The sequence below is a fragment of the Euprymna scolopes genome, chromosome 22 (assembly GCF_053919585.1).
Source record: "Euprymna scolopes isolate OS-2025 chromosome 22, ASM5391958v1, whole genome shotgun sequence".
Lineage (NCBI taxonomy): Eukaryota > Metazoa > Mollusca > Cephalopoda > Sepiida > Sepiolidae > Euprymna > Euprymna scolopes.
The window spans coordinates 110044988-110071400 of record NC_136503.1 but is presented as its reverse complement, the minus strand read 5'-3'; the positions used below and the strand labels follow the sequence as shown (position 1 = coordinate 110071400).

At 35.4% G+C, this 26413-nt stretch overlaps 1 protein-coding gene and 1 pseudogene across 1 annotated transcript in view; both read left to right on the top strand.

Annotated features, from left to right (window-relative positions):
- Positions 1 to 26413, top strand: part of LOC145243757 (DNA/RNA-binding protein KIN17-like) — a 58473-nt gene that overhangs the window by 21947 nt on the left and 10113 nt on the right. The window contains exons 2-3 of the mRNA XM_080106800.1: positions 11241 to 11286; positions 13142 to 13268. Coding sequence (XP_079962926.1) covers positions 11241 to 11286; positions 13142 to 13268 — 173 coding nt within the window. The remainder of the gene's footprint in view (positions 1 to 11240; positions 11287 to 13141; positions 13269 to 26413) is intronic.
- On the top strand, positions 6717 to 6891 carry LOC145244116 (U2 spliceosomal RNA; annotated as a pseudogene).

Genomic DNA, 26413 nt, shown 5'->3' with positions numbered 1-26413 from the left:
ATGATGCTTGCATGTGCTCCATAGTTTAATATAGCTGTGTAGTAAATTTAACAATTGTGTTGTTTAATTATGCAAGACGATTTTACTTTAAGAGTGCTCAATGCATTTATAGAGCTTTGTAGTAAGATTTGGAAACATTTTGCCAATTATTTTAGACAAATCTACTTCCAGAGTGCTCAATATATTAGTAGAGCTAAATAAAACATTTGAGAAACAGATATGGCATTTCAACTGCATAAATTTATTTTGACAGAGTTCAATACATTAGTAGAGCTAAATATAGACGTTCAAAAACCTGTATGGTAATTCAGCTACACGAATATACTTTGAGAGTGCTCAATACATTAGTAGACGAAAGCATAAAATTCAGAAAACATGAAGAGCTCTGCAGTATGTTTTGAAAACCTAAATGTCAATACATAAGTATAGATATACTGTAAGTTTTTGATATATATATATGTATATATATATGACAAGTATTTGAAACAAGTTTCCTATTTGAGTGCCTAATATATTTGAGAGCTCTATGGTAACTTTAAAGAACATATTTCAAAATTATGTTAGACAAATTGTCTTTTAGAGTGCTCATTTCTAAGTAGAGCTCTGTAGAAAATTTTTGAGACATGTTCAGCAATTTAAGTTCATATCAGTTAATAAATAGAGCTATATAGTGACTTCTGCAAATTTATATGGCACTTATCCTAGACAAGTTAACTCTTGTAGCTGTGCAATAACATAAGAGTTCTGCATTAGTTTTGGGGTATGGTTCTCACTTTATTAGGGCAATAACTTGGACACATTATACTCTGGACAAATCCATTGAGGACAACCAAAGGTAACCTGTTTTTTTTCCACTCTGCTGAATAAGACTCATCTGTCTTGGTTCACTCTTGGGACATTAAAACAAAAAAGGTGAAGAATTAAAAAAGAATGCAAAAATGTAAATGTCTTTGCAAGTCATTCATTTTCACTTTCATAACACAAAAACATCTGTAAGAACTTGATAAAAGAATGCACAAACAATAAAATACAACTTTGCTGTCTTGGAATCTGAAATCAGTAGAAACTTCCCCTACTGAAATTCCCACACACCTCAAAAAAAAAAAAAAAAGAATCCTTCCCAATGCAATACATTTCAAGCAATTACAGTGTCAGACTTGGTACTGCAATGACTCTGTAAACTGAAAATATATATAAAAAATGTTAAGCAAAATTGATTCATGTTAACACCTCTCCCAACACCACAGATTAACTACAAACATACTTGATAAAGCAAAACACAATTACAAATGTGTATGAAAAAATAAAAATAAAAAAATCAACCAAGCAATGGATCATGATTTTCTGGTGTTTGATGGAATGTGAGTAGGCATACAGCCTGGATATTTTTCCAAGGTAAGTGATGATATTCATTATTATTGTCTTTTTGGATTAGTTCAGATATAACTATAATTGTTTTATGTATATATTTATATGTCTAGATGTTATGTGTGCTATTTGCATGTTCCCTATAGAAAAAAATCTACATAAAATCTAAAAGTGTATTCTGATGTAAAATTAACCAGTAAAAACAATGCTTGTGTTCCTGATACACCAACTATTTCTTATTAGCATATAAGTTGAATCATGAAATTTATCTCCCTTGCCTGTCTCTCTCTCTTTATACCTCTGTATTTCTCTAGATCTGTCTATCTCTCTTTTCTTATTCTTTATCCCTATTCCCCCTCACGCCATCCCCTATGTGCTAACTGATAAATTTCAGCATGTCTAGATTGATAAGCTTCTCATTTACCGGTACCAAACTCCCGTTTTGAAGTTAGAAGTTTTAACTTGAATACACGTTGATATGTCAAGGTAACAGTAGGCATCGATGAGGCACATCCAGACGCCAACCTACACGGTGCAGAGAAAGAACAGAAAAAAAACTAAGTCCCGATGTGCCTAGCAGATTAAAAGGCATTTTGCTACGCCTACATGCACCCAAGCTGGCAGTAGGCGTCGATCAGGCACTTCCAGACACTTACTAACAGTGTTTTGAACTTAGAAATTTCAATTGAATACACGTTGACATGTGTTGGTCTCATCTACCTATACCTACGTCCCCTCGGTTGGACTTAGAAATTTTCACTTAAATACAATCTGAGATGACTTGGTCTATAGGAATCTCATCTACCTATACCTACATCCCCTCTTGTTTGGACTTAGAAATTTTCAATTGAATACAGGTTGACTTGCCTTGGTCTATAGGATTCTCATTTACCTATACGTACGTCCCCTCTTGTTTGGACTTAGAAATTTTCACTTAAATACAATCTGAGATGACTTGGTCTATAGGAATCTCATCTACCTATACCTACATCCCCTCTTGTTTGGACTTTGAAATTTTCAATTGAATAAACGCTGAGATGACTTGGTCTACCTATACCTACGTCCCCTCTTGTTTGGACTTAGAAATTTTCAATTGAATACACGTTGACTTGACTTGGTCTATAGGATTCTCATTTACCTATACCTAGGTCCCCTCTTGTTTGGACTTAGAAATTTTCAATTGAATACAATCTGAGATGACTTGGTCTATAGGATTCTCATTTACCTATACCTACGTCCCCTCTTGTTTGGAGTTAGAAATTTTCAATTGAATACACGTTGACATGACTTGGTCTAAAGGATTCTAATCTTCCTATACCTACGTCCCCTCTTGTTTGGACTTTGAAATTTTCAATTGAATAAACGCTGAGATGACTTGGTCTAAAGGATTCTCATCTACCTATACCTACGTCCCCTCTTGTTTTGACTTAGAAATTTTCAATTGAATACACGTTGACTTGACTTGGTCTATAGGATTCTCATCTACCTATGCGTACGTCCCCTCTTGTTTGGACTTAGAAATTTTCAATTGAATACAATCTGAGATGATTTGGTCTATAGGATTCTCATTTACCTATACCTACGTCCCCTTTTGTTTGGACTTAGACATTTTCAATTGAATTCAATCTGAGATGACTGGGTCTATAGGATTCTCATTTACCTATACCTACGTCCCCTCTTGTTTGGACTTAGAAATTTTCAATTGAATACAATCTGAGATGATTTGGTCTATAGGATTCTCATTTACCTATACCTACGTCCCCTCTTGTTTGGACTTAGAAATTTTCAATTGAATACAATCTGAGATGCTTGGTCTATAGGATTCTCATCTACCTATACCTACGTCCCCTCTTGTTTGGACTTAGAAATGTTCAATTGAATACACGTTGACTTGACTTGGTCTATAGGATTCTCATTTACCTATACGTACGTCCCTCTTGTTTGGACTTAGAAATGTTCAATTGAATACACGTTGACTTGACTTGGTCTATAGGATTCTCATTTACCTATACGTACGTCCCCTCTTGTTTGAACTTAGAAATTTTCAATTGAATACAATCTGAGATGACTTGGTCTATAGGAATCTCATCTACCTATACCTAGGTCCCCTCTTGTTTGGACTTAGAAATTTTCAATTGAATAAACGTTGAAATTACTTGGTCTATAGGATTAATCTTTCTATACGTACGTCCCCTCTTGTTTGGACTTAGAAATTTTCAATTGAATAAACGCTGAGATGACTTGATCTATAGGATTCTCATCTACCTATATCTACGTCCCCTCTTGTTTGGACTTAGAAATTTTCAATTGAATACACGCTGAGATGACTTGATCTATAGGATTCTCATCTACCTATACCTACATCCCCTCTTGTTTGGACTTAGAAATTTTCAATTGAATTCAATCTGAGATGACCTGGTCTATAGGATTCTCATTTACCTATACCTACGTCCCCTCTTGTTTGGACTTAGAAATTTTCAATTGAATACAATCTGAGATGACTTGGTCTATAGGATTCTCATCTACCTATACCTACGTCCCCTCTTGTTTGGACTTAGAAATTTTCAATTGAATACAATCTGAGATGACTTGGTCTATAGGATTCTCATCTACCTATACCTACGCCCCCTCTTGTTTGGACTTAGAAATTTTCAATTGAATACACGTTGACATGACTTGGTCTAAAGGATTCTAATCTTCCTATACCTACGTCCCCTCTTGTTTGGACTTAGAAATTTTCAATTGAATTCAATCTGAGATGACTTGGTCTATAGGATTCTCATTTACCTATACATACGTCCCCTCTTGTTTGGACTTAGAAATTTTCAATTGAATTCAATCTGAGATGACTTGGTCTATAGGATTCTCATTTACCTATACCTACGTCCCCTCTTGTTTTGACTTAGAAATTTTCAATTGAATACAATCTGAGATGATTTGGTCTATAGGATTCTCATTTACCTATACCTACGTCCCCTCTTGTTATGACTTCGAAATTTTCAATTGAATTCAATCTGAGATGACTTGGTCTATAGGATTCTCATTTACCTATGCGTACGTCCCCTCTTGTTTGGACTTAGAAATTTTCAATTGAATACAATCTGAGATGATTTGGTCTATAGGATTCTCATTTACCTATACCTACGTCCCCTCTTGTTTGAACTTAGAAATTTTCAATTGAATTCAATCTGAGATGACTTGGTCTATAGGATTCTCATTTACCTATGCGTACGTCCCCTCTTGTTTGGACTTAGAAATTTTCAATTGAATACAATCTGAGATGATTTGGTCTATAGGATTCTCATTGACCTATACCTACGTCCCCTTTTGTTTGGACTTAGAAATTTTCAATTGAATACAATCTGAGATACCTTGGTCTATAGGATTCTGATCTACCTATGCGTACGTCCCCTCTTGTTTGGACTTAGAAATTGTCAATTGAATACAATCTGAGATGACTTGGTCTATAGGATTGTCATCTATCTACACCTACATCCCTTCTTGTTTGGACTTAGAAATTTTCAATTGAATACAATCTGAGATGATTTGGTCTATAGGATTCTCATTTACCTATACATACGTCCCCTCTTGTTATGACTTCGAAATTTTCAATTGAATTCAATTTGAGATGACTTGGTCTATAGGATTCTCATTTACCTATACCTACGTCCCCTCTTGTTTGAACTTAGACATTTTCAATTGAATTCAATCTGAGATGACTTGGTCTATAGGATTCTCATTTACCTATGCGTACGTCCCCTCTTGTTTGGACTTAGAAATTTTCAATTGAATAAAATCTGAGATGATTTGGTCTATAGGATTCTCATTTACCTATACCTACGTCCCCTTTTGTTTGGACTTAGAAATTTTCAATTGAATTCAATCTGAGATGACTTGGTCTATAGGATTCTGATCTACCTATGCGTACGTCCCCTCTTGTTTGGACTTAGAAATTGTCAATTGAATACAATCTGAGATGACTTGGTCTATAGGATTGTCATCTATCTACACCTACATCCCTTCTTGTTTGGACTTAGAAATTTTTCAATTGAATACAATCTGAGACGGCTTGGTCTATAAGATTCTCATCTATATATACCTACATCCCCTCTTGTTGGGACTTAGAAATTTTTCAATTGAATACACGCTGAGATGCCTTGGTCTATAGGATGCTCATTTACCTATACCTACGTCCCCTCTTGTTTGGACTTAGAAATTTTTCAATTGAATAAACGCTGAGATGACTTGGTCTATAGGATTGTCATCTACCTATACCTACATCCCCTCTTGTTTGGACTAAGAAATTTTTCAATTGAATACAATCTTAGAAGGCTTGGTCTATAGGATTGTCATCTATATATACCTACATCCCCTCTTGTTGGGACATAGCAATTTTTCAATTGAATACACGCTGAGATGCCTTGGTCTATAGGATTGTCATCTATCTATACCTACATCCCCTCTTGTTTGGACTTAGAAATTTTTCAATTGAATACAATCTGAGAAGGCTTGGTCTATAGGATTTTCATCTATATATACCTACATCCCCTCTTGTTTGGACTGAGAATTTTTTCAATTGAATACACGTTGACTTGCCTTGGTCTATAATATTTTCATCTACCTATACCTACATCCCTTCTTGTTTGGACTTAGAAATTTTTCAATTGAATACAATCTGAGAAGGCTTGGTCTATAGGATTGTCATCTATCTATACCTACATCCCCTTTTGTTTGGACTTAGAAATTGTCAATTGAATACATGCTGAGATGACTTGGTCTAAAGGATTGTCATCTACCTATACCTTCGTCCCGTCTTTTTTGGACTGTGAAATTTTCAATTGAATACACGTTGAGATGACTTGGTCTATAGGAGTCTCATCTACCTATACCTACATGCCCTCTTGTTTGGACTTGGAATTTTTCAATTGAATACACATTGACTTGCCTTGGTCTATAGGATTGTCATCTACCTATACCTACGTCCCCTCTTTTTTGGACTTAGAAATTTTCAATTGAATACACGTTGAGATGACTTGGTCTATAGGATTCTCATCTACCTATACCTTCGTCCCATCTTGTTTGGACTTAGAAATTGTCAATTGAATACACGCTGAGATGACTTGGTCTATAGGATTGTCATCTACCTATACCTACATCCCCTCTTGTTTGGATTTAGAAATTGTCAATTGAATACACGCTGAGATGACTTGGTCTATAGGATTGTCATCTAGCTATACCTACATCCTCTCTTGTTTGGATTTAGAAATTTTCAATTGAATACACGCTGAGATGACTTGCAATGCAAAAAAAAAATGATGTCGCTTTTGGACTGTACTTGAATCTAAAATATACCTTCTTGGTCTTCTGGCTAAGATCAAGGGTAGTGTCTGTTCTTTCTAAATATGGTATAAAGATATTATGGGGTTTCTTTTTGCACTGGGTGTCCATACAATCGAAATATATCACAGACTCCTATAAGGATATTGGAGATAAACTGTGATAACCAGATATATTCTGACACTACATTAACCAGATTACTTAGATAAATACTTTTACAGTTTTAACAAAAGGGCTATCGCAGGGCCTCCATTCATGCAGAATGTCCTCAGAATTCTTTGTAAAGGGTGGAACGATAAAATTATCCCTTAGAAAAGACAGCATGATTCCATTTGCGTTTGATGAAAACCGGCCCACAAGTCTAAAGAGATGTCTTTTTGGCCTCAGGAGGAGTTCTACGACTTTATATCCTTCTCTCAGTGCCCTCCCATCCTCCTCTGACCTGAACCCACTGGACTACTTCATTTGGTTATACATCGAGAACATCACCAACATGACCTCCCACAACACCAAAGCCAGCCTGATTGCCGCCATCTGCCAAATATTCTCTGATTCTTGTCAGCGCTTGTGGAAAAGGCATGCTCCCAGTTCTGGACCTGTATCGAGGCGGTAATTGAGGCTGAAGGTGGCTACATTGAATAGATATCAGATCTACTACATAATCAAGTTATCTGAATTGATTTTTTTTCATTAAAAGTTTTAAAATAAAGTTGTAGTGTTGTTGTCTTTAGGGCAACACTTTTATCATTCTACCCTGTGTTAGTGTTATAATTCCACAACAGACCTACGTTTATGGCATGATTCCTCGATAAGCATCAATTTCTAAGTGATTAAAGATGCAAAAAATAATTAAAAAATCTAAAAAAAATAAAGAATTTCTCGGCATATCATAATTATTAATACCTTGCAGAAGATTATTCCTAAACGAGAATGTTTTTGTTTTTTTTTCACCTTCACCCCCAAACAAGGCACATTGCCACTTGGACGTAAGAGGCTACTGATTGAGACCATGCCCAAGAAAGATTAATAAAATGTTGGTTTACATTACATTTGAACTTCTGCATATCAGTACAGTCAGGGTAGCAGGAAGGGAATTCCAACGTCTAGCTGTTTGAGAGAAGAAACTATTAGAGTAGAAAGCTTTCTGGCATTTAGGAACCTCACGAGTGAAAGGGAATGATTTTGTTGTGGGGGCACACCCCATTAAATGGGGGCACACCCCATTAAAATACTTGTATAACATGGCATAGAGATGCAACATTGTGATGATGGGACAGGGACTGGGGCTTAGTTGACAAAGCGGGACCGATTAGATTGGAGACTCCTTTTTGGACCCTATCCAAGAGGGAGCGACTAGTGCTAGATGCACTAGTTAAGGTTGTTGCAACAATACTCCATATATGAATGAATGGTGGCCTTATAGAGGTATAGGATACTCTCAGGTATGAGTAGTTCTCTAGCACGATAGAGGGAAGCCACCTTCCTTGCAGCAGTCTTCACAACATCCTCAATGTATTTCTAAGTGATTAAAGCTGAGAAAAATGAGAATTAAAAAATACATTAAGTAAAGAATTTGTTATGTGTCGGCATATTATAACTATTAATGCCTTGCAGAAGATTGTGTCTAAAGACAAATATGTGCACATGTGTGTAGTGGAGGAAACATGGCTGCTTACAGTTGACTTGACATAGACATTTTATTTACAAAGAGGCAACACATACAATGATACAAATTACGGTGCTTATTCACTTTGGCACTTATGGCGATAAACAAAAATGAAGAAAAATTTTTATCGTGTACCTACTTGTCACAGAATGAAGATGGCATATTCCAAAAATCACAAAAATTGATTAAGTAGTTTTTTTATTTTTTCCGAAAAACAAATTTGCCATTTTTTTACAAATAAGTGAAAGCTGAAGCCATTTTAAGCATCTTCAAATTTTGTTTCTAACTTTTTATAAAATGACCCTTCTAAAAAAAAAAATTTTTTTTTTCATTCTTTTAAAAATTTAATTTTCTGGGAAAAAGAAATACACATTATTTTAATAAATTATTGTTTTGTTTCAAATCTTACACTTCCGCTGTTTTTCTGACAATATCCCTCCCCTCAATTGAAATGAAAGTCAGTTGTCTGCCCTTGATTATACTATGGCTGCTATTTTTCCCCCCTTCATCAACAATGAGTAAAATTTGATTTTCTTGAATAAAAAAACAAACTACTTGGTCAAATTACATGACTTTTCGAATATTTCATCTTCATTCCCTGACTGGTACGTACATCATACAGATTTTTCCATATTTTCTTTACTTTTAATTGCTGCTATAAATTCCAATTTGAATAAACGCCTGTGGAACTCTGTTCCATTTTCCTGCTTTCCAACTGACTACAATACGGTTGTCTTCAAGTCTAACGTAAACAAATTCTTGATGAGCCATCTCCTTAAATAATCCAATTTACCCAATTCCCATGACTAACGATTACTACAACATGTTCTCATTGACTACTGTACGCTCATTAACCTTTATGCCTGAGTGGCCTTCGGGCCTTAATAAGTGGTAACTCCTTTGTAAAAAGAAAAAAAGCCGCATTTTTTTATATAGCTTTGCTGAACTGTAAATGAATTTTTTCTATAGTCTTGCTGAACTGTAAATGAATTTTTTCTATAGTTTTGGTGAATTATAAATGAATTTCTTTATGTAAGCTTTGCGAAACCCTATATGAATTTCTTTAGCTATATAAAGAAACTAATATTTACTCAATATTAATTTCTTTCTTTTTATTTTCTTTTTTTACTTGGGAGTCATCACTTATCAAGGCTCAAAGGCCACTCAAGGATAAGGGTTAATGAATGTAAAGTAGTAGTGTAGTAATTGTTAATGGTGTAAATTGGGTAGAATTTGATTATGGGGACGGCCCGACAAGAACTTGTTTACATTGGATTTGAAGGCTACCATGTTGTATTCAACTGGGAAGCAGAACAGCAGAACAGTGTTCCACAGGCAGGAAGTTCTGGGAAAGAAGCTTTGTTCATGAAATCTGCATTTAGATTTAGGCACAGTTAGAGTGTGTGGGGATTGTATATAGTTGTTGTAGCTAGTCGAGTGTTTTTTGTGAAAATTTGGTAAGGAGGAATCATAGGATTTTAGTGGCGCATTTACCATGAAAATAACAATAGAGCAGAGATGGGCTTGCAACGTTTCTTCTGTGGGGAAGAGGTTGCAGAGAAGAGAAGAAAAGGGCATCACATACGAGCTGTCAAAGCTGGTTTTGAACTCTATCAAGGTTTGATAGGATGAACCAAGCAAATGTGGCAACAGTATTCCATTTTTTTTTTATATAGCTAAAGAAATTATTATAGGGTTTAGCAAAGACATATATATATACTCTAAACAAATTAATTTCTTTCTATAGTTGAAGTAAATGAATATTAAAGAAAGAATATTAACCACTTTTTAATGAGAGTTTGTTACTTCAGCAACTCTGAAGAGTTCACCCACAAAACAATAGCTCCAGAACCACTCCAACATTGGTGAAAACACCCTGGAGTCCAGTTGAAGACATGGTTACACATCATCAAAGCTAACATCAAACCTAGCTTTCGTCCAAGGGTCTATAGTGTTCGCCGCTGGTCCTGAAACTGGCTGCCTATCACTATCTTGGATGTTGTCAACTGTCGTGCATGGTCCGTGCTTGTCCGGAATGCTGTGTGTTCTACTGGAGTGGCCAGCTCAACCCATCCTGGGTGAATGTCACTTCAAGTCAATCCAAATTCCTTCACTATGGATTTTGAGATCTTCAGGATACACAAATCTAAATAATGATGAGGGAGTTTTTTTTTGTTTTTTTTTTTTTTTTTTATAAATATTGCTTATAAATTTTCAAATTTAAAAGCTGAAGCTCAGCCCATCCTGGGTAAATGTTGCCTTAAGTCAAGTCATTTAAAAAAAAAAAAAGAAACTTTTTAAAGTAGTTCATTCTAACTAAATGTGACTATTTCCTTTGAAGAAATATGTTTCTTCTAATTCTCTGAGACATAAGTGTTGACAGACATCCAGACATACAATTTATATTACTATACTATATATTTACTGTTTTTAATTCTGGAATTTAATTTGATACTATTTAAAAAAATTTTTTTTTTTTTTTACATTTTTATTTAAAATTTTTTAAATTTCTTTTACATTTTTATTTAAAAATATTTATTTATTTTACATTTTTATTTAAAAATATTTTTTTTTACATTTTTATTTAAAAATATTTTTTTTTACATTTTTATTTAAAAATATTTTTTTTTAACATTTTTATTTAAAAATATTTAGTTTTTTACATTTTTATTTTAAAATTATTTTTTTTACATTTTTATTTAAAATTTAAAAAAATTTTTTTTACATTTTTATTTAAAATTTAAAAAATTATTTTTACATTTTTATTTAAATTAAAAAAAATTTTTTTTTACATTTTTATTTAAATTTTTATTTTTTATTTTTTTACATTTTATTTAAATTTTATTTAAATTTTTTTTTTTTATTCCAGTGGCTTTTAACCTTGGTTGCGCCAAGAAAAAAGAGGATGACAAAAAGTAAGTAAAAATTTTTTATTTTTTAAATTTTTTTTACATTTTTATTTAAAAATTGTTTTCAGGCTTCTTTTCAATTATAAGGAAAGAATTGTGCTTTATATTGAAAGAATACCTGATTAAGATTTATTAAGTTTTGCGCCACTTTATCTTTGCTTACAAAAATTAAAATCAAGATATAATGATACTAAACCTCATGCCTAGAAATGATAAAATTGTCGCCCTAGATACGACAACATGATTCCATACCTGTTTGAAAACCGGTTTTCTTTTTATTGTTGTTGGCCAGTTGTGTGCAAATCTCAAAAGCAATAGGAACCGTCTATCATGTTTGAAAGTGACACAATGTTCAATAAGCTGTACAACTCATGCTCTCTACCGATCCAAGTTTTGACAACAGGACCATTGCCAGCACCCTCAAAATGCATCGTTGGATTGCTATGAATAACAGGGATATGCCCAGAGTGACGAAAACAAAGTTTCCAGCCACGGTTATGGTCTTTGGTATCTTTTAAAGTGTGTTTTCAAGTGATGCCCACATCATGCCACCTCACATCTTCAAAGTCAGTTTGAAAGTCAACACCAAAGTGTACCTTGATGTGTTTAAGAGTGTTATGATCCCCTGGTGCAATCAGGTGGCTGCTGGCAGACCCTGGGTATGGCAGCAGGACTCGGCACCGGTCCACAAGTCCAAAAAGACCCAGGCTTGGCTTCTGGAGTGCTAGGAATTTGTACCCTTCTCTCACTACTCCCTACCCAGACATAAACCTGCTGGACTACTTTGTTTGGTCATATGTCGAGAACATCACCAACATGACCCGCCCCCCCACAACATCAAAGCCAGCTTGATCACTGCCATCTGTTGAGTATTTCCTGTGATTGAGGCTGAAGGCGGCTACATTGAATAAATGTCAGCTCTATTACATAATCAAATTACCTGAATTGAGTTTTTCAATAAAGTTTTAAAATAAAGCTGTAGTGTTGTTTTCTTTAAGGCGACACTGTTATTGTCTCACCCTATAGTCTGCAAACATACTTCCTAATTTCTGGCGTAACACTACCGGAAGCGGTGATAAGGCAAATCAGTTCCTTCACCTTTTTCTCTCACGTCTATAAATTATTTGTTATTTTGATTTCAATAATTTTATTTTTATACTTTCATAAGCATAGTTTTTTTTATATAAATTCAAAGAAGAAATTTTTCTTTTTAATTAAAAAAAAAATATTTTTCTGATTTCATAAATGTATACTTCTTATAAAATTTCAAATGAAATTAAAACATTTTTTAAATTTTGTCATTAAAAGTGCAAATAAAGACTAATCATGTTATTTTTATCTGCATATAATTTGTTAATTTTTATTGTATACTTTTCAATGATGTTTGTATCTTATACTTTATTTCAATAAATCACTTCACAATAGAAATACTGAAGAACAATAAAAGTGAAGGAACTGATTTGCCTTGTCACTGCTTCCGGTAGCAGCCACGCCGGAAGTTAGGAACTACATTACTGACTATAACCGAATAAATTACAATATTTATTGATCCATCAAATTCAAACAAGAAAATTATAATAATGAAAAATCTGGGTGATTATAACTGAACTTTTAAATGAGAGTTTCTGTTTGGATTGACTTCAGCAAAAACAAATTAAATGCAAAAATTTTTTTTTTTAAAGGTTAAAATGTAATTGTTGATTTCAAAGTCTAATGAATAAAAATGTTCCCTTGATGATTGTCTCTAAAACAATTAATTCCCAAGTTTGAAAAAATGCACCCGTAGAAATGTTGTGAAAAATCACAACCAAGATGAGGATAGTAATAAAAAAAAACAAAAAACTCTCATTTTATTTTTCAGAATGGAAGTAAAGAATGTGTTGAAAAATGTTTCTGAAAGCAAACCCAAAGTAACAAAACCTTTCAAAGAACCCCTTGCCCCTGTTGGCGCCAAGCGGAAATCATCTGCTTTGGATGAAATCATGAAGGTCAGTGTTTTTGTGCCATTTCCTTCTTTATTGATTTTTATTTTATTTATTTTGGACTTGTGGACCGGTGCTGAATCCTGCTTCCATACCCAGGGTCCGCCAGCAGCCACCTGATTGCACCAGGAGATCTTGTTTAGTTTATCCCAAACAAAACATATTGCCACTATTTGCAACCATGTCTACCGGAGATTATGTGAGAAGATGAGTGAGATGTTTATTCACATTACATTTAAAATTTTGCATGTTAGTACAGTCAGGGAATAATACACAATCACGTTGACATACCAGTTCTCTGAAGTTAAGCAATGATGAGCCTGGCCAGTACCAGATGGGTGACCAGTTGGGAAGGCTAGGCGCTGCATGTACCGCACAGATTTATAAGAAATTTCCAGGTTGGTGTCTGGAGGAGCATTAATTCACTGGGTGAGATGCACCCCTCGTCTTAGATAAGACATGCATCTAGGAAGAGGTAACTCTGATGATGTCGGCAGGTCATGAAGGAAGATTAATCTCTAGCAGATCAATGGTTCTATGGTATTAAGAGTTATTCAACTGCAGCTATGCGGATGATCTAAGAACAACAGGTAGATGCAAACAGGTGAGTCAGATGCCATTGTGCTGGGGAACGTAATGGCAACCCACCCCATGTATTCTGCCAAGTTCAAAATCATGTGATGTCTTCAGAGGAATCGGACCAACAATGGACTGAAGTTTGTGGAGAATCCTAACCATCATTTCATCTACAGCATGAACAATGCCACAACACAAGAAGAAGACAGTTAGGGAAGCAGGAAACAGGGAGGAAATTCTAATGTCTAGCAGTTTTAGGGAAGAGACTATTAAAGTAGAAGGCTTTCCAACATCTATGATTTGGCATTTATGGATGCTTAATTAATTTGCCTCACGTATTGCATTAACTTCTGATAGCTTGGATACCAACCTACGAAGTCAAAGGTGACTTGTGACTGTGTTCAAATCTCCTGACTGGCTATAATTATCATCTTCTATCTATATAAATAAAATGAACTCATTTTTTCCCCTATGACTTTGACCTTTATAGGAATGCACCTGTATACATTTGCTGCAGCCGTATCATTCACAAACTGAATCACGACATCTGCCGTATGTTATAGGGTTAATACATATCCAGTATCTCGCTGATCAGAGTTTCCTATATTCTGTCTGGTGAGAGTCCACTGTAGAAATCGGTTACATTTAATGGAAGTAGTAAAGTAAACTCTCTCTAACAAATTCATCCTACCACCGCCACTCACACCGTTCCAGACCGTTCACAGCAGACATTTAAAACCGACCACCGGTTAGAATTTATCTAAAGACTGGACTGGACTTACGCTGAAACGAACCACGCTTACTTTGCCATTGGTTAGCATAAAACATAAACACAATTCATAAAGCATTTATTATAATAAAATTAAATTCACACAGAACACAATCCGTTACCTGGAATTGAATTCAGGAGACATTTAAAACCGACAACCGGTTATAATTAATCTAAAACCTGGACTGGACTTACGCTGAAACGAACCACGCTTACTTTGCCATTGGTTAGGATAAAACATAAACACAATTTCTAAAACATTTATTATAATAAAATTAGATTCAAACAGAACCTGGAATTGAATTCACAATTACATTACTTCGATTTCGTTATAACCCGCGTGGTTAGAGTTTAATGAAAACCTGAATTGACATTTACGTGAAACGCACCAAACTTACTTACACAAACACAACTTACGTTTTGCTCTTTCCTTACGTGCTTCTTTTTCTTTCTTTCTTTCTTTCTTACCTTTCGTTGTCTTTTTGCTTTATGGGTGATGGTGGTGGGGGTACTTCCCTATGTTTCTCTTTCTTTCCATAAACATAAACACAAACTAAACGCTATACTGTGATTTACGCTACGGCATGTTTAAGATCGTCACATTCATAATCTTTCCTTTCGGTCTTTCCTTCTTTCTTTCTTTTCTCTCCATTTTCTGCTCTTTCCATTGTTAAAATGAAACGAAACAACCTGATATTCCAGGTTTTACTTACACTATCACTCTACGACTCTTACTTGTGTATCCAACTCTATATGTGCCACGTTCCTTTACTTTTTCACCGTACCACTTACCAGACGACATTCAGGTAAATTTATATGCGGCGATATTCACGTACATGGACTTCCCTTTTTGTTCTTTTTCTTGGCGGCCGGTTTACGTTACTACACGTTAGCCATGGATCGGGCGATCGCTGTCAGACGTCACGATAATAAGACTTCTTTTTTTTTTTATTTTTTACTTTTATTAACAAATAAAAAAAAAAGATTGAAAATACTTTCAAACATTAAGTAAACTGATTCATGTAAGTAAAAAAAAGTAGCATTTATTGCCTTTGGTAATAATTATTTATTGCTTATTTGTTTTGTTTTTCACCTTTTTTTCGACTAACCATTCTTAAATCTCACTATAAAATCGATTTTTCCAAGTACATTTTAGGTGGGGTGGGGGGGGGGTTCCAACCTCCGAAGGGGGTTTGTATTACTGTATACATAGATTCGAAAAAGTTGTCAAAAAAAAACAAATATATAACAATTAAATGTTATCAAAGCCAAGATAAGTTACTTTTCTGCAAAACTGGATATATTTTTCGTGTTTTTATTCAATGTAACATATTTATTCAGCTCGAAAACCGATGGCGTCTCACACCCTCTTTAACACCGTAAGTATAGAAAAAGGTGTTATAAATACAAAACTATACAAAATACTATTAAAAACACGCCGAATATATGTCAACCTATTGACCGAGTTTTTAACAGTATTTTATTAGGTTTTTTATTTATAACATCTTTTCCCAAACTTACCGTGTTAAAGAGAGAATCAGACTCCATCTTGAATGTTCCAATACATCGGTAAACACTATATACTTTTCGAGCTGAATAAACATGTTACATTGAATAAAAACACGCAAAAATATATCAAGTTAGGTAGAAGAGTAACTTATCTTGCCTTTGATAACATTTATTTGTTATATATTTGTTTTTTGACAACTACGGAACATTATGGAGTTTTTTTTGGGGGGGGAGAATTAGCGATTTTGCAAAATTTCAGACGATTACTTAAAAATCAAGCGATTATTTCCCTTTCGTTATAAACTTTTTTTTTTTTTATTTCTTTGTTTAATAAATATTTTGTGGGGTTTGTATTACTCTACACATAGATTCGAAACAGTTGTACAAAAAGAACTATATAACAAATAAATGTTATCAAAGGCAAGATAAGTTACTTTTCTAATAAACTGGATATATTTTTCGTGTTTTTATTCAATGTAACATGTTTATTCAGCTCGAAAAACATACAGTGTTTACCGATGTATTGGAACATTCAAGATGGCGTCTGATTCTATCTTTAACACAGTAAGTGTGGGAAAAGATGTTATAAATAAAAAACCGGATAAAACACTGTTAAAAACTCGCTCAATATATGTTACCGTGACATAGGTTGACGGCGGGTTTTTCATAGTATTTTGTATAGTTTTTTATTTATAACACCTTTTTCCATACTTACGGTGTTAAAGAGGGTGTGAGACGCCATCTTGAATTTTCGAATACATCGGTAAACACTGTATGGTTTTCGAGCTGAATAAATATGTTACATTGAATAAAAACACGATATATATATATCCAGTTTGGCAGAAAAGTAACTTATATTGGCTTTGATAACATTTATTTGTTATATATTTGTTTTTTTTTTTGGACAACTTTTTCGAATCTATGTGTACAGTAATACAAACACCCATTTTGTGTTTTATATACATAAAGTACAATTGTTGAATGTTACTATTTTGCTTATATTCGTTGGGGGGGGGGACAATTAAAAAATTAAGAAAGATTAAAATGAAGTGAAATTTAAGTTTCCGTTCCATTTTTACAACAACCGTAAAACAGTACATACTCAGCAAGTTTTATCATAATTTATAAGCATACTGAAACACTAAATCAACATTTTATTTATTTTTTTGCATAATTAATGATGGAAGTATTTTTCTGTTTATTTTCTTAACATCTGTTAAAAAAAAAAATAATTTGTACATTCTCTTGAAAAAAAGAATCAAACTTTTCTCTACTTTCACATGTGTTCCATTTTAACAAACTGAGCCACAGCAACGCGTGGCCGGGTACAGCTAGTACTGAATAAAATGAAAGTTTGAAATGTGTCCAGGTATAAAAATAATTGTTAATATTTATTTGAAAAATTGTTATTGTTATATGCTTGTAATGTTAATACTTATTTGAATAATATTATTGTTAATATTATAATATATTATAGTCAGGTTCCTAATGGCACAATTTTAACGTTTGTGGGAACTTTTTGGAGATTTGCAAATCTATACATTTTTGGAAAGGTTATTGTCTAAGGAATCAGAAAACCAATGTTTGCATTTGCCCAGATGCCTATATGGCGGCCATATTGGATTTACAAAATGGCTGCCGTAAAATGTACGTTTTGTAATATCTTGGCTTCTAAATACGCTGGAACACTGATTTTAACTGCTAAACCTACATTTTCAGGGTCCAGGAAGCCACTGGTGGTAGTTATAAAATTTTCCCATATGTATATATGGCAGCCATATTGGAATTTTACAAAATGGCTGCCGTCAAATGTATGTTTTGTAATACCGTGGCCTCTAAATAAGTTGGAACAATGATTTTAACTGCTAAACCTACATTTTCAGTGTCAAGGAAGTCAATGGTCCACGTTATCATTTTATCTTTTGTACCCCACCCCCCTTTTGAAACACATAATCCAACATATGAGTAAAAAACTTAACAACCCTGGCAGTTAGTCAGAAAATTATTTTTATTGAAATGCCTTTTAACTGTAAACTTTGAATGTTTGTGCAACCATCTTAAACATAATTAGATGTTTGATCATAGTCTATGTATAATAATCATCAACATCATCATCAACATCACTTTCATACATCACAGCTTGGGAATCTTCATCGTTTTCGCACTGGCTGCTGCACCGACACATATCAGTACAAGCTAAGTCTTTAGACCTGCAAGAGCATCTGCCAGAAGAACAGTCAAATATACATTTGCATGTGATCATCTCAAGAATGGCCTTAGGGGCTGGGAGGACCTCTGTGGTCGTTGGTTTTAGGGTGCCATCCAAATCTTTGAAGTACCCATTTTCCAGGGGATCCAGTTGTGAAATCTGCAGAGCAATGGTTGCTTGTGCCCATACCCTTGCTTGGACATGGACTCTTAAAATATGCTGCTTTAGAGCTCCAGGTGTTGGAGGGAGCCTGTCACTTTCTGCCCTATGCTTGCAGAACAGATGCCATCGCAGTTCAGGGATTGTTTTTATGTTGATCCCTTTTGGCGAGTAAGCTGCACATACAAAGGATTCCAGTTTTGACAGCATTCCATCTGTCACTTCTGCTTCATCCATAAGCATTTGCAGAGCATTGACAACATCTGAGTCTGCTTTGAGGTAGATCTGTAGCCAGGTTGTCTTGCATATACGAGAGAACCTCCCTGTGTTGTCGGTCCCAGTGAACACATGGAAGGCTGGCAAAGCCTTTGCTCTTTCTTTACCTAGAGCTCGCCACAGTAGTTCAATTTGTATAACACAAGAGGACATAGAAATGGACGTGTTTTTCAGCAATAGGTCATAGTTTGCTGTGACTAGCACTAAAACGTCCGTATCTGGAGAGAAAAATACTAACTGTGCATCAGGTGGGTTTCGCTGTGAAGCCAGCACAGCCTGGTGGATAAGCAGCGTGTCTGCTTCCTCATGGTTATTTACTTCAAAGACCAGGTCTCTGTTGCTCTTAGTGTATCCAAAAGCAGATATGATGATCAGCTTGGATGATCCCTTGTTATACTCTAGAGTTTGGGCAGCAAGATAGTCAGTCAGATCAGCCTTCGTCTTGTCATGGGAGAGGAACCTCCTTATTGGGATGTGTTTGATGTTAGTGTCATCTCTGACTTGATACTGAACAGAAGCTTTTCCTTGTCTTCGTTTTTCTCTGGTTGCACTTTTCAGAGAATCTGCTCGGTATGTGTCAAAAACAAGGATGATTTCATCATAATCTCGTGTTAGTTGCATCAGTCTGTCATTGAAGCAGCTACTCAGATCCTTGAGTGTCACTAGAGTCGCTGGTTTCTTGCTCAGCTTCTGCACAAGCACCATGCCATCCACCAGTGCTATCTTCCGACTTGGCTGATCAGTAGATGTGGGCTCTGTAAATCCTGTATACGTTGTATCTTGGTGGGTAGATTTTCCAGCTTGAGGTGACTGGTCTTCATGGGGCATGTCTTCTCTTGTCAGCTTCTCAAGTAGATGGATTAACTTGGACTTGTTGTAGCATGGCAGCATTGTTCCATCAGGGGCAAACAGTGCTCTTGGTGTCAGAGTGAATTCATGGTTTCCTATGGCCTCTTTCTGGTTGATGTCTCGGCTTGACCTGGCAAGTACCATCAGCTTTGCAAACAGGTCCTTGGTCTCCTTCAGATCCACAGTATTGTCTCTGAGTTTCACTGTAATCTTCTTGTTCCCAGAAAGGAACATCTTGTTGTTCTCTTTCTTCACAGGGGCCCAGAGGCTGACATCTCCATTGATCCGTTCTGACACGTAATCCTTATACAACTTCTGTCCAGTGACATCAATATTCAAGATATGTGGTACATACTCATCTGGGATGTAGGCATTAGTGATCACATTGTACAGCTTTTCCACTTTAGTGGTAAAGGGGTTTCCATGGCTGAGCAAGGCTTCCTTGATCTTGTCGACTGTACCATGTGCCCTCTTGACTGCACTTGGTCCAAGCTCATGATGCTCTGTGATTCTGTCAGCTTCCATGCCAAACTGACTCTTGAACTCTTTTGACAGACGTGAAAGTTCTGGTGTGGCCAGAAAAAATCTCTCTCTGGCATTGGCATTGTTGGAGATGCCTATTATGCCAGAGCTAGTCTTCATCAGTTTGTTCAGGTGTTCACATGCATGGTCTGCCCCAAAAGACACGAAGGGAATGACACTTTCCGTGACTGATATATTGCCTGCTCATAATTCCTCCCATGTATGAGGGTGATTGCTTCTCAAGTCATGCATATCTGCAATGTATCTTGGCCAGAGTCGCTTATACTTAATGCGGTCCATGGCAAAGAACAGTTTGCTAAGTGCTTCTCCAGCTTGCAGATGGAGTTCCAGGTCAGCATTTCGAGTTGCTGCTACAAAGAACAGAATTGCTTCCACCCAATCTAGGTACCTCATCATGGCCTTAAACATTGCATTCTGGGATTTCTGTTCCTTCCATTTTTTAAATGCTGTGATGACCTCAGCAGTGGTCAAGGCTTCCTGAAGGGTGCTGTTTGCTTGCTTCACGGATTCAGCCTTCGTGTCTTTATCCTCAGAGCAGGCAGCTTCTACTCCTTCTGCTGCCGTCAGGCACACATCTTTCAATTGTGGGTTGTCCTTGAAGAACACCTCCAGAGCCATTTCATAGAGTGCTATGTATGAGTAGATATGGGCATGGAGAGCTCGCTTGTAGTGTGTGCATTTCAGGATTTGCCTTGTCGTGGCAGGACCATACACACCTGCTTCCACCCAGGCATCATCTATGCCTGAGTTCTCCATGGAGGCACCAAGCGCTCTGAGGGCAGCCATTATGACATGCAGTTCACCCAGTCTGGGAACAACCATTTGTTTCAAGTCAGGTCTGGCATCTAGGAGCTGCACCACCTTCTCATAAAGAGCCATGTCAAAGGTAATGACTGTGGGGTGATCTTCCCCAACTGCCAACTTTCTCAGTTTATTTGCTTGTACGATCACAGTTAGTAGAGTTGACCACTCGTGTGCCACCTCAGGGAGTAGTGGCAAGGCTCCAACCTGTGTCAAGGGAAGGCTTTCAGACAGCAGTGAGTTGTATCCTGCCCAGCCTGGAATCTTGCTGGAGGTTTCTCAAGGTTTCATTCTGGATAAAGCAGATGCAACAACCCATCCAAGCTGTGTCAGCTGATAGGATTCTGAGATCCCCTGGCCAATGGCAAACTGTTCTGACCTCTTGGTAGCCTGTGGTTTGGGCTTATTACAGTGAAGCATGTCTACATGATAGGGTGTGACTGATATACTCTTTGCATCACCTATAATCAAAGGTTCTGCAACAGGTTCTTTAGAAGGGTCAACTTTCTGGTACACTGCTGTGATGGTTCCGTGGGTGGTTCCCTTCCCATCAGGAGTATCCTCTGCAAAATCTGTGTTATCTACGGCGAAAAACACAAAGGTCTCCTTCTTCAGGAATGGTGGTACATAGAGGCCTTGGTATGCTCTGGTGTTTTCTACAACAGCATTTGCCAGAGCAGTTTCCATGAGAAGGACACGGCGATGTGAAATAGCGTAGCCATTAGCATTGAGAAGATTCAACAGCTTCTTGTTGCATGTGTCATGGTGGACAGTCAGTGCCAGTCCCAGAACCTGAGAATTCCCTCGTGAACGGGGTGACTTAAATGCTGATTCATTGCTTGGCTTGTACCTTACCTGTTTACTGGATTTGAACCTATACATGATATTTTGGCTCACCGTCAGTGTTGCTCGGTCAACATCTTTAGTTCTCTTTACAGTTTCCAGCTTTTCAGCAGGCCCAACCATTATCCAATGGATTAAGGTGTATAATTCAGCTGGAACATCATTATTGTCACTAGATACCTGCATGACATTTCTTTCCTTGGGCTCTTTGAAGGTTACAATGCTTTTCCTTATCACCTGTGCTGCTTTGTAGATTGTCTTCATGCTGTTCTCCTCCTTACCAGTTGTCATTGAGGTATTAACCATGTCCTCTTCACATGCATCTGGGGAGTAGAGGACAGTTGGCTTCCTTATGTTTGGTCGAACAGACTTCAGGTGTGGCAAATAAGTAATGATCCTTTCTTTCAGCCATTTTCTACTGAATACAGGTACATGACCTTCAAAAACTTCCGAACCAAGCATATTAACATAAGTCGTTTCAATATCATCCATCCCAAGGTATGCTTTGTTTTTTGTTTCTACATCAATAAGATTTATCAGCTCAAGCAGACTCGCCTTTTGTAGAAAGGGTTCTTCAGCAGTTTTTCTAGTGTTAGTATCTCGAAGAGCATGGAACACATTTTGGGTCCAGCAAGCTTTGTGGTATAGGGCATCAATTGCATGTGCATCACCTGGTGATATGCAGGTGTTCAGCCTAGTTTTCAGTGCAGGATTATGGGACCTTTCCACAGCATCTTTGAGAGTTTTACCTGCATTCTCAGTCCTGATCTGGTACAGTTGTTGGCCATTGTCCTGTTGGCAGAAGAAGCACTCTTTCTTATCCAGTGGACTTGTATGTGATCGTGTGAATGGCAATGCAGAACCAGATGTAGAGGTGTCTGGAACAGCCTCTTCTGTAATTCCTCTTTTCTGCCCAGGCTTTTTGGCAGTGTAGTGTCCTGTAGCTAAAGCGTGTGCGATGCGATCTCTTGCACGTTGTATTTCAACTTTGTTAGTTGCACTCGAATGACATGAGCGATGCCAGACCGCCCTCTCTTCACACAATGTTTCTGGTGTGCAGTTCTGCAATCGCCTTTGGATTTGGATATAGTCCCCATCATTCAAACTAGCCCTCTCTAGAATTACTTGCAGTACGAGCCCATAGGACTCTAATCGAGGATGTTGCACCAAGACTTTCTTTTTATCATCAGACTGGCAGAGAATGCACTGCTTCCAGTTAATGGACTCCTTGGTTTGACATCCTTCCTCTCTACTTTGCGACTCATCACTCATGCCTCACCTACAAACAAAGAAAGAATTACAGTAATGTTAGAATAGCAATACAAAAACTACAAGTTCTCAAAGTATCAGAGGTAAATTAACAATTTGAATTAGTGATATAAAAGCAAGATTTTTTAGGAACAGCTGAAATATGAATTTATAAATGATACATATTTTTTATTACAAAGATATTGCAATAAAACAACACCACATCAGTTTGAACCCAGTTATGCATCTAAAGGTTAATGTTAAAGATGTTGTTGCTTTATAACTACCACCATTGGATTCTATGACCCTGAAAATGTAGGTTTAGCAGTTAAAATCAGTGTGCTGACTTATTTAGAGGCGAAGATATTAAAAAAACGTACATTTTACAGCGGCCATTTTGTAAATTCCAATATGGCTGCCATATACACATCTGGGAAAATTTTATAACCACCGCCATTGGTTTCCCTGGCCCTGAAAATGTAGGTTTAGCAGTTAAAATCAGTTTTTCAGCTTATTTAGAAGCCGCGATATTCAAAAACGTACATTTTATGGCGGCCATTTTGTAAATCCAATATGGCCGCCATATACGCATCTGGGCAAATGCAAACATTGCTTTTCTGATTCCTGAGACCAAAACCTTTCCAAAAATGTATAGATTTGCAAATCTCCAAAAAGTTCCCACAAAATTACATTAGGAACCTGACTATTAGTAGTATAATATGTAACATTCCTATTTGTTTTAAAAATGTTTTTGTAAATATATGTAATGTTAATATTTATTTAAAAAATATATATATATCTCATTCAAACACTGCCGTGTTTGAATATATGATTACGTCTTAGTTTTACTCATTTAGAACTGCTTTAAAGCTTCATCGCTCACTCATTTTGTGACCAAATTTCAAACAATTTTTACAGTTCATAGGGCACCTTCTCAGCTAAATTTTGAAAAAAAAAATTTTCAATTTTTGTTCAGTAAAACAAAAGTCATAAAGTTACGGTGTTAAAAAATTCTCAGAATCTGTAAGGAATGTAGCGACGTTTTTTTAAATTTTTTTTTGATTGACTGTTGGTTACCATAGCAACCAAATCTGTTACGCCACCTCAAATCGGCTGGGAACAGCGGAGATGATGATGTAACAAGATAAAAAACAACAACAAAAAAACTGTCACTAATAATTCACTGCTGTCCCGATCTGTCGCTCAGCTGTACTGTCGCTTATAATTCGCAGGTAACAAGTGAAACAGAAAAAAATTTTATTTCAAAGCAAAGCCTGAAAAAAATGATGGGTTACATAGAAAAATGCAAGCATAAAAAGTAATATGGTTAAGCTTAAACATGGAGAAGTAAAGGACTAGTTGTTAAAACTGGAAAAGAAAGACAAGATATTCTAGTAAAAATATAGTAAATTTATAACTTAAAATATTGCAGCATTAAGAATTTATATATAATGTTAAATTGAATTTTTAAGAAATTCTTAATGCTGCAATATTTTAAGTTATAAATTTATATTTTTTTACTAGAATATTTTGTCTTTTTCTTTTCCAGTTTTAATAACTAGTCCTTTAACTTTTCCATGTTTAATCTTGACCATATTACTTTTTATGCTTGCATTTTTTTATGTAATATATAAGATTTTTTTTTTTTTTTAAATGTTATTAGAAATATATATATATAATATATATATATATATATATATATATATATATATATATATATATATATATATATATATATATAACGTTAATATTTGTTTTAAAAATGTTAATTATATTCACAGACATGACAAAAATGAATAGACATCCGAAGAAACAGTTTATTTCAATAAGCATATAATTTATAGAATAAAATAAAAAATAAATGGTCACAAATTTAATAACTAATACATGGCTGACATTCCTTTTGCTCTTTTTAATGCTAGGATGTCTGATGCAATAATGCTAAAAGTTCAGGCTTAGAAGATGGCTTCCTTTTCTTTTTACGAAAGTTCCAGTCTAATATGCTCCAAAGGCTTTCAATTTGGTTCATAGGACATGAGACTGACTTAACTATGGACATTTATTAATCCCATTTTGGCTCAACCAATGTTGTGTTGCCCTAGCAGAGTGACAAGGAGCACCGTCCTCCATAAATAGGGAGTTAGCTGAGTTCATTTTACTTTTGAAAATATTGGTAGGAGTCATTCATGTAATATTGAAACATATTTAGCAGAATTGATGTTTCCTTCGCACTCTATCAGGTCTGAGAGACCATCACTCCAAATTGCATCCAATACCATGACCAAGAAACGCCCATGTTTCAGTGTTAACTGCAGTCTTTTTAAGTCAAACTTTTGCTGAGGGAGCCTCCATACCATGTACCCTTCCACTGTTGGAAAATAATGAAAATCGTGACTCATCAGGGAAAATGACATTGGGTCAAAAGGTCACAGGTCTCTCCACCATCTCCTAAGCCCAATCTTTTCTGCACTTGATATTGGCAGGACAAAGAAAAGCTCTACAGCTGTTCTGGAACTGACACTAGTTTGTGTTACAATGTCAGAGGCTTTGCACCGAGGATCCCTTTCAACATTTCTTTTTACAAGATGCAGGGTTCTTTCAGAAGATCCAGGATGACTTGGAAGAGGTTTTGTGCACTCTTTTTCCTCTCTCGTAAATTGTATGATCACTCTATTAACAGTAGAAATGAGTATTGAAAGATTTCCTGCTATTTTGCATTGATTAAGACCACCTTCATGTTGAGCTATGATTTGTCCTTGCAGAAATTCTGATAGGTCTGCTGCTTCTTTGGTTTGTGGCATGTTTCAATGTTGTGAGATGGAGTTTTAATGAGATACTCGAATTTATTTCAGCACTATTCTTATCTGTAAATATAAATAAGCATATATTAATCTTGAGAAAATATTTATCTTAGTGTCTATCCTTTTCAGTCATGTCTCTGTATATATAATATTATTTATTTGAAAAATATTGTTATATATATGTAACATTAATATTTATTTGAAAAATATTGAAACATATATGTAATGTTATTATTTATTTGAAAAATATTGTTATATATATATGTAACGTTATTTGAAAAATATTGTTATATATATATATGTAATGTTATTATTTATTTGAAAAATATTCTTATATATATATATATATGTAACCTTATTTATTTGAAAAATATTGTTATATATATGTAATGTTATTTATTTGAAAAATATTGTTATATATATGTAACGTTATTTATTTGAAAAATATTGTTATAAATAACGTTACATATATGTTACAATATTTTTCAAATGAACATTAATGTTTCATATACATTATAATAATATTTTTCAAATAAATAATAACATTACATATATATTAACATATTTC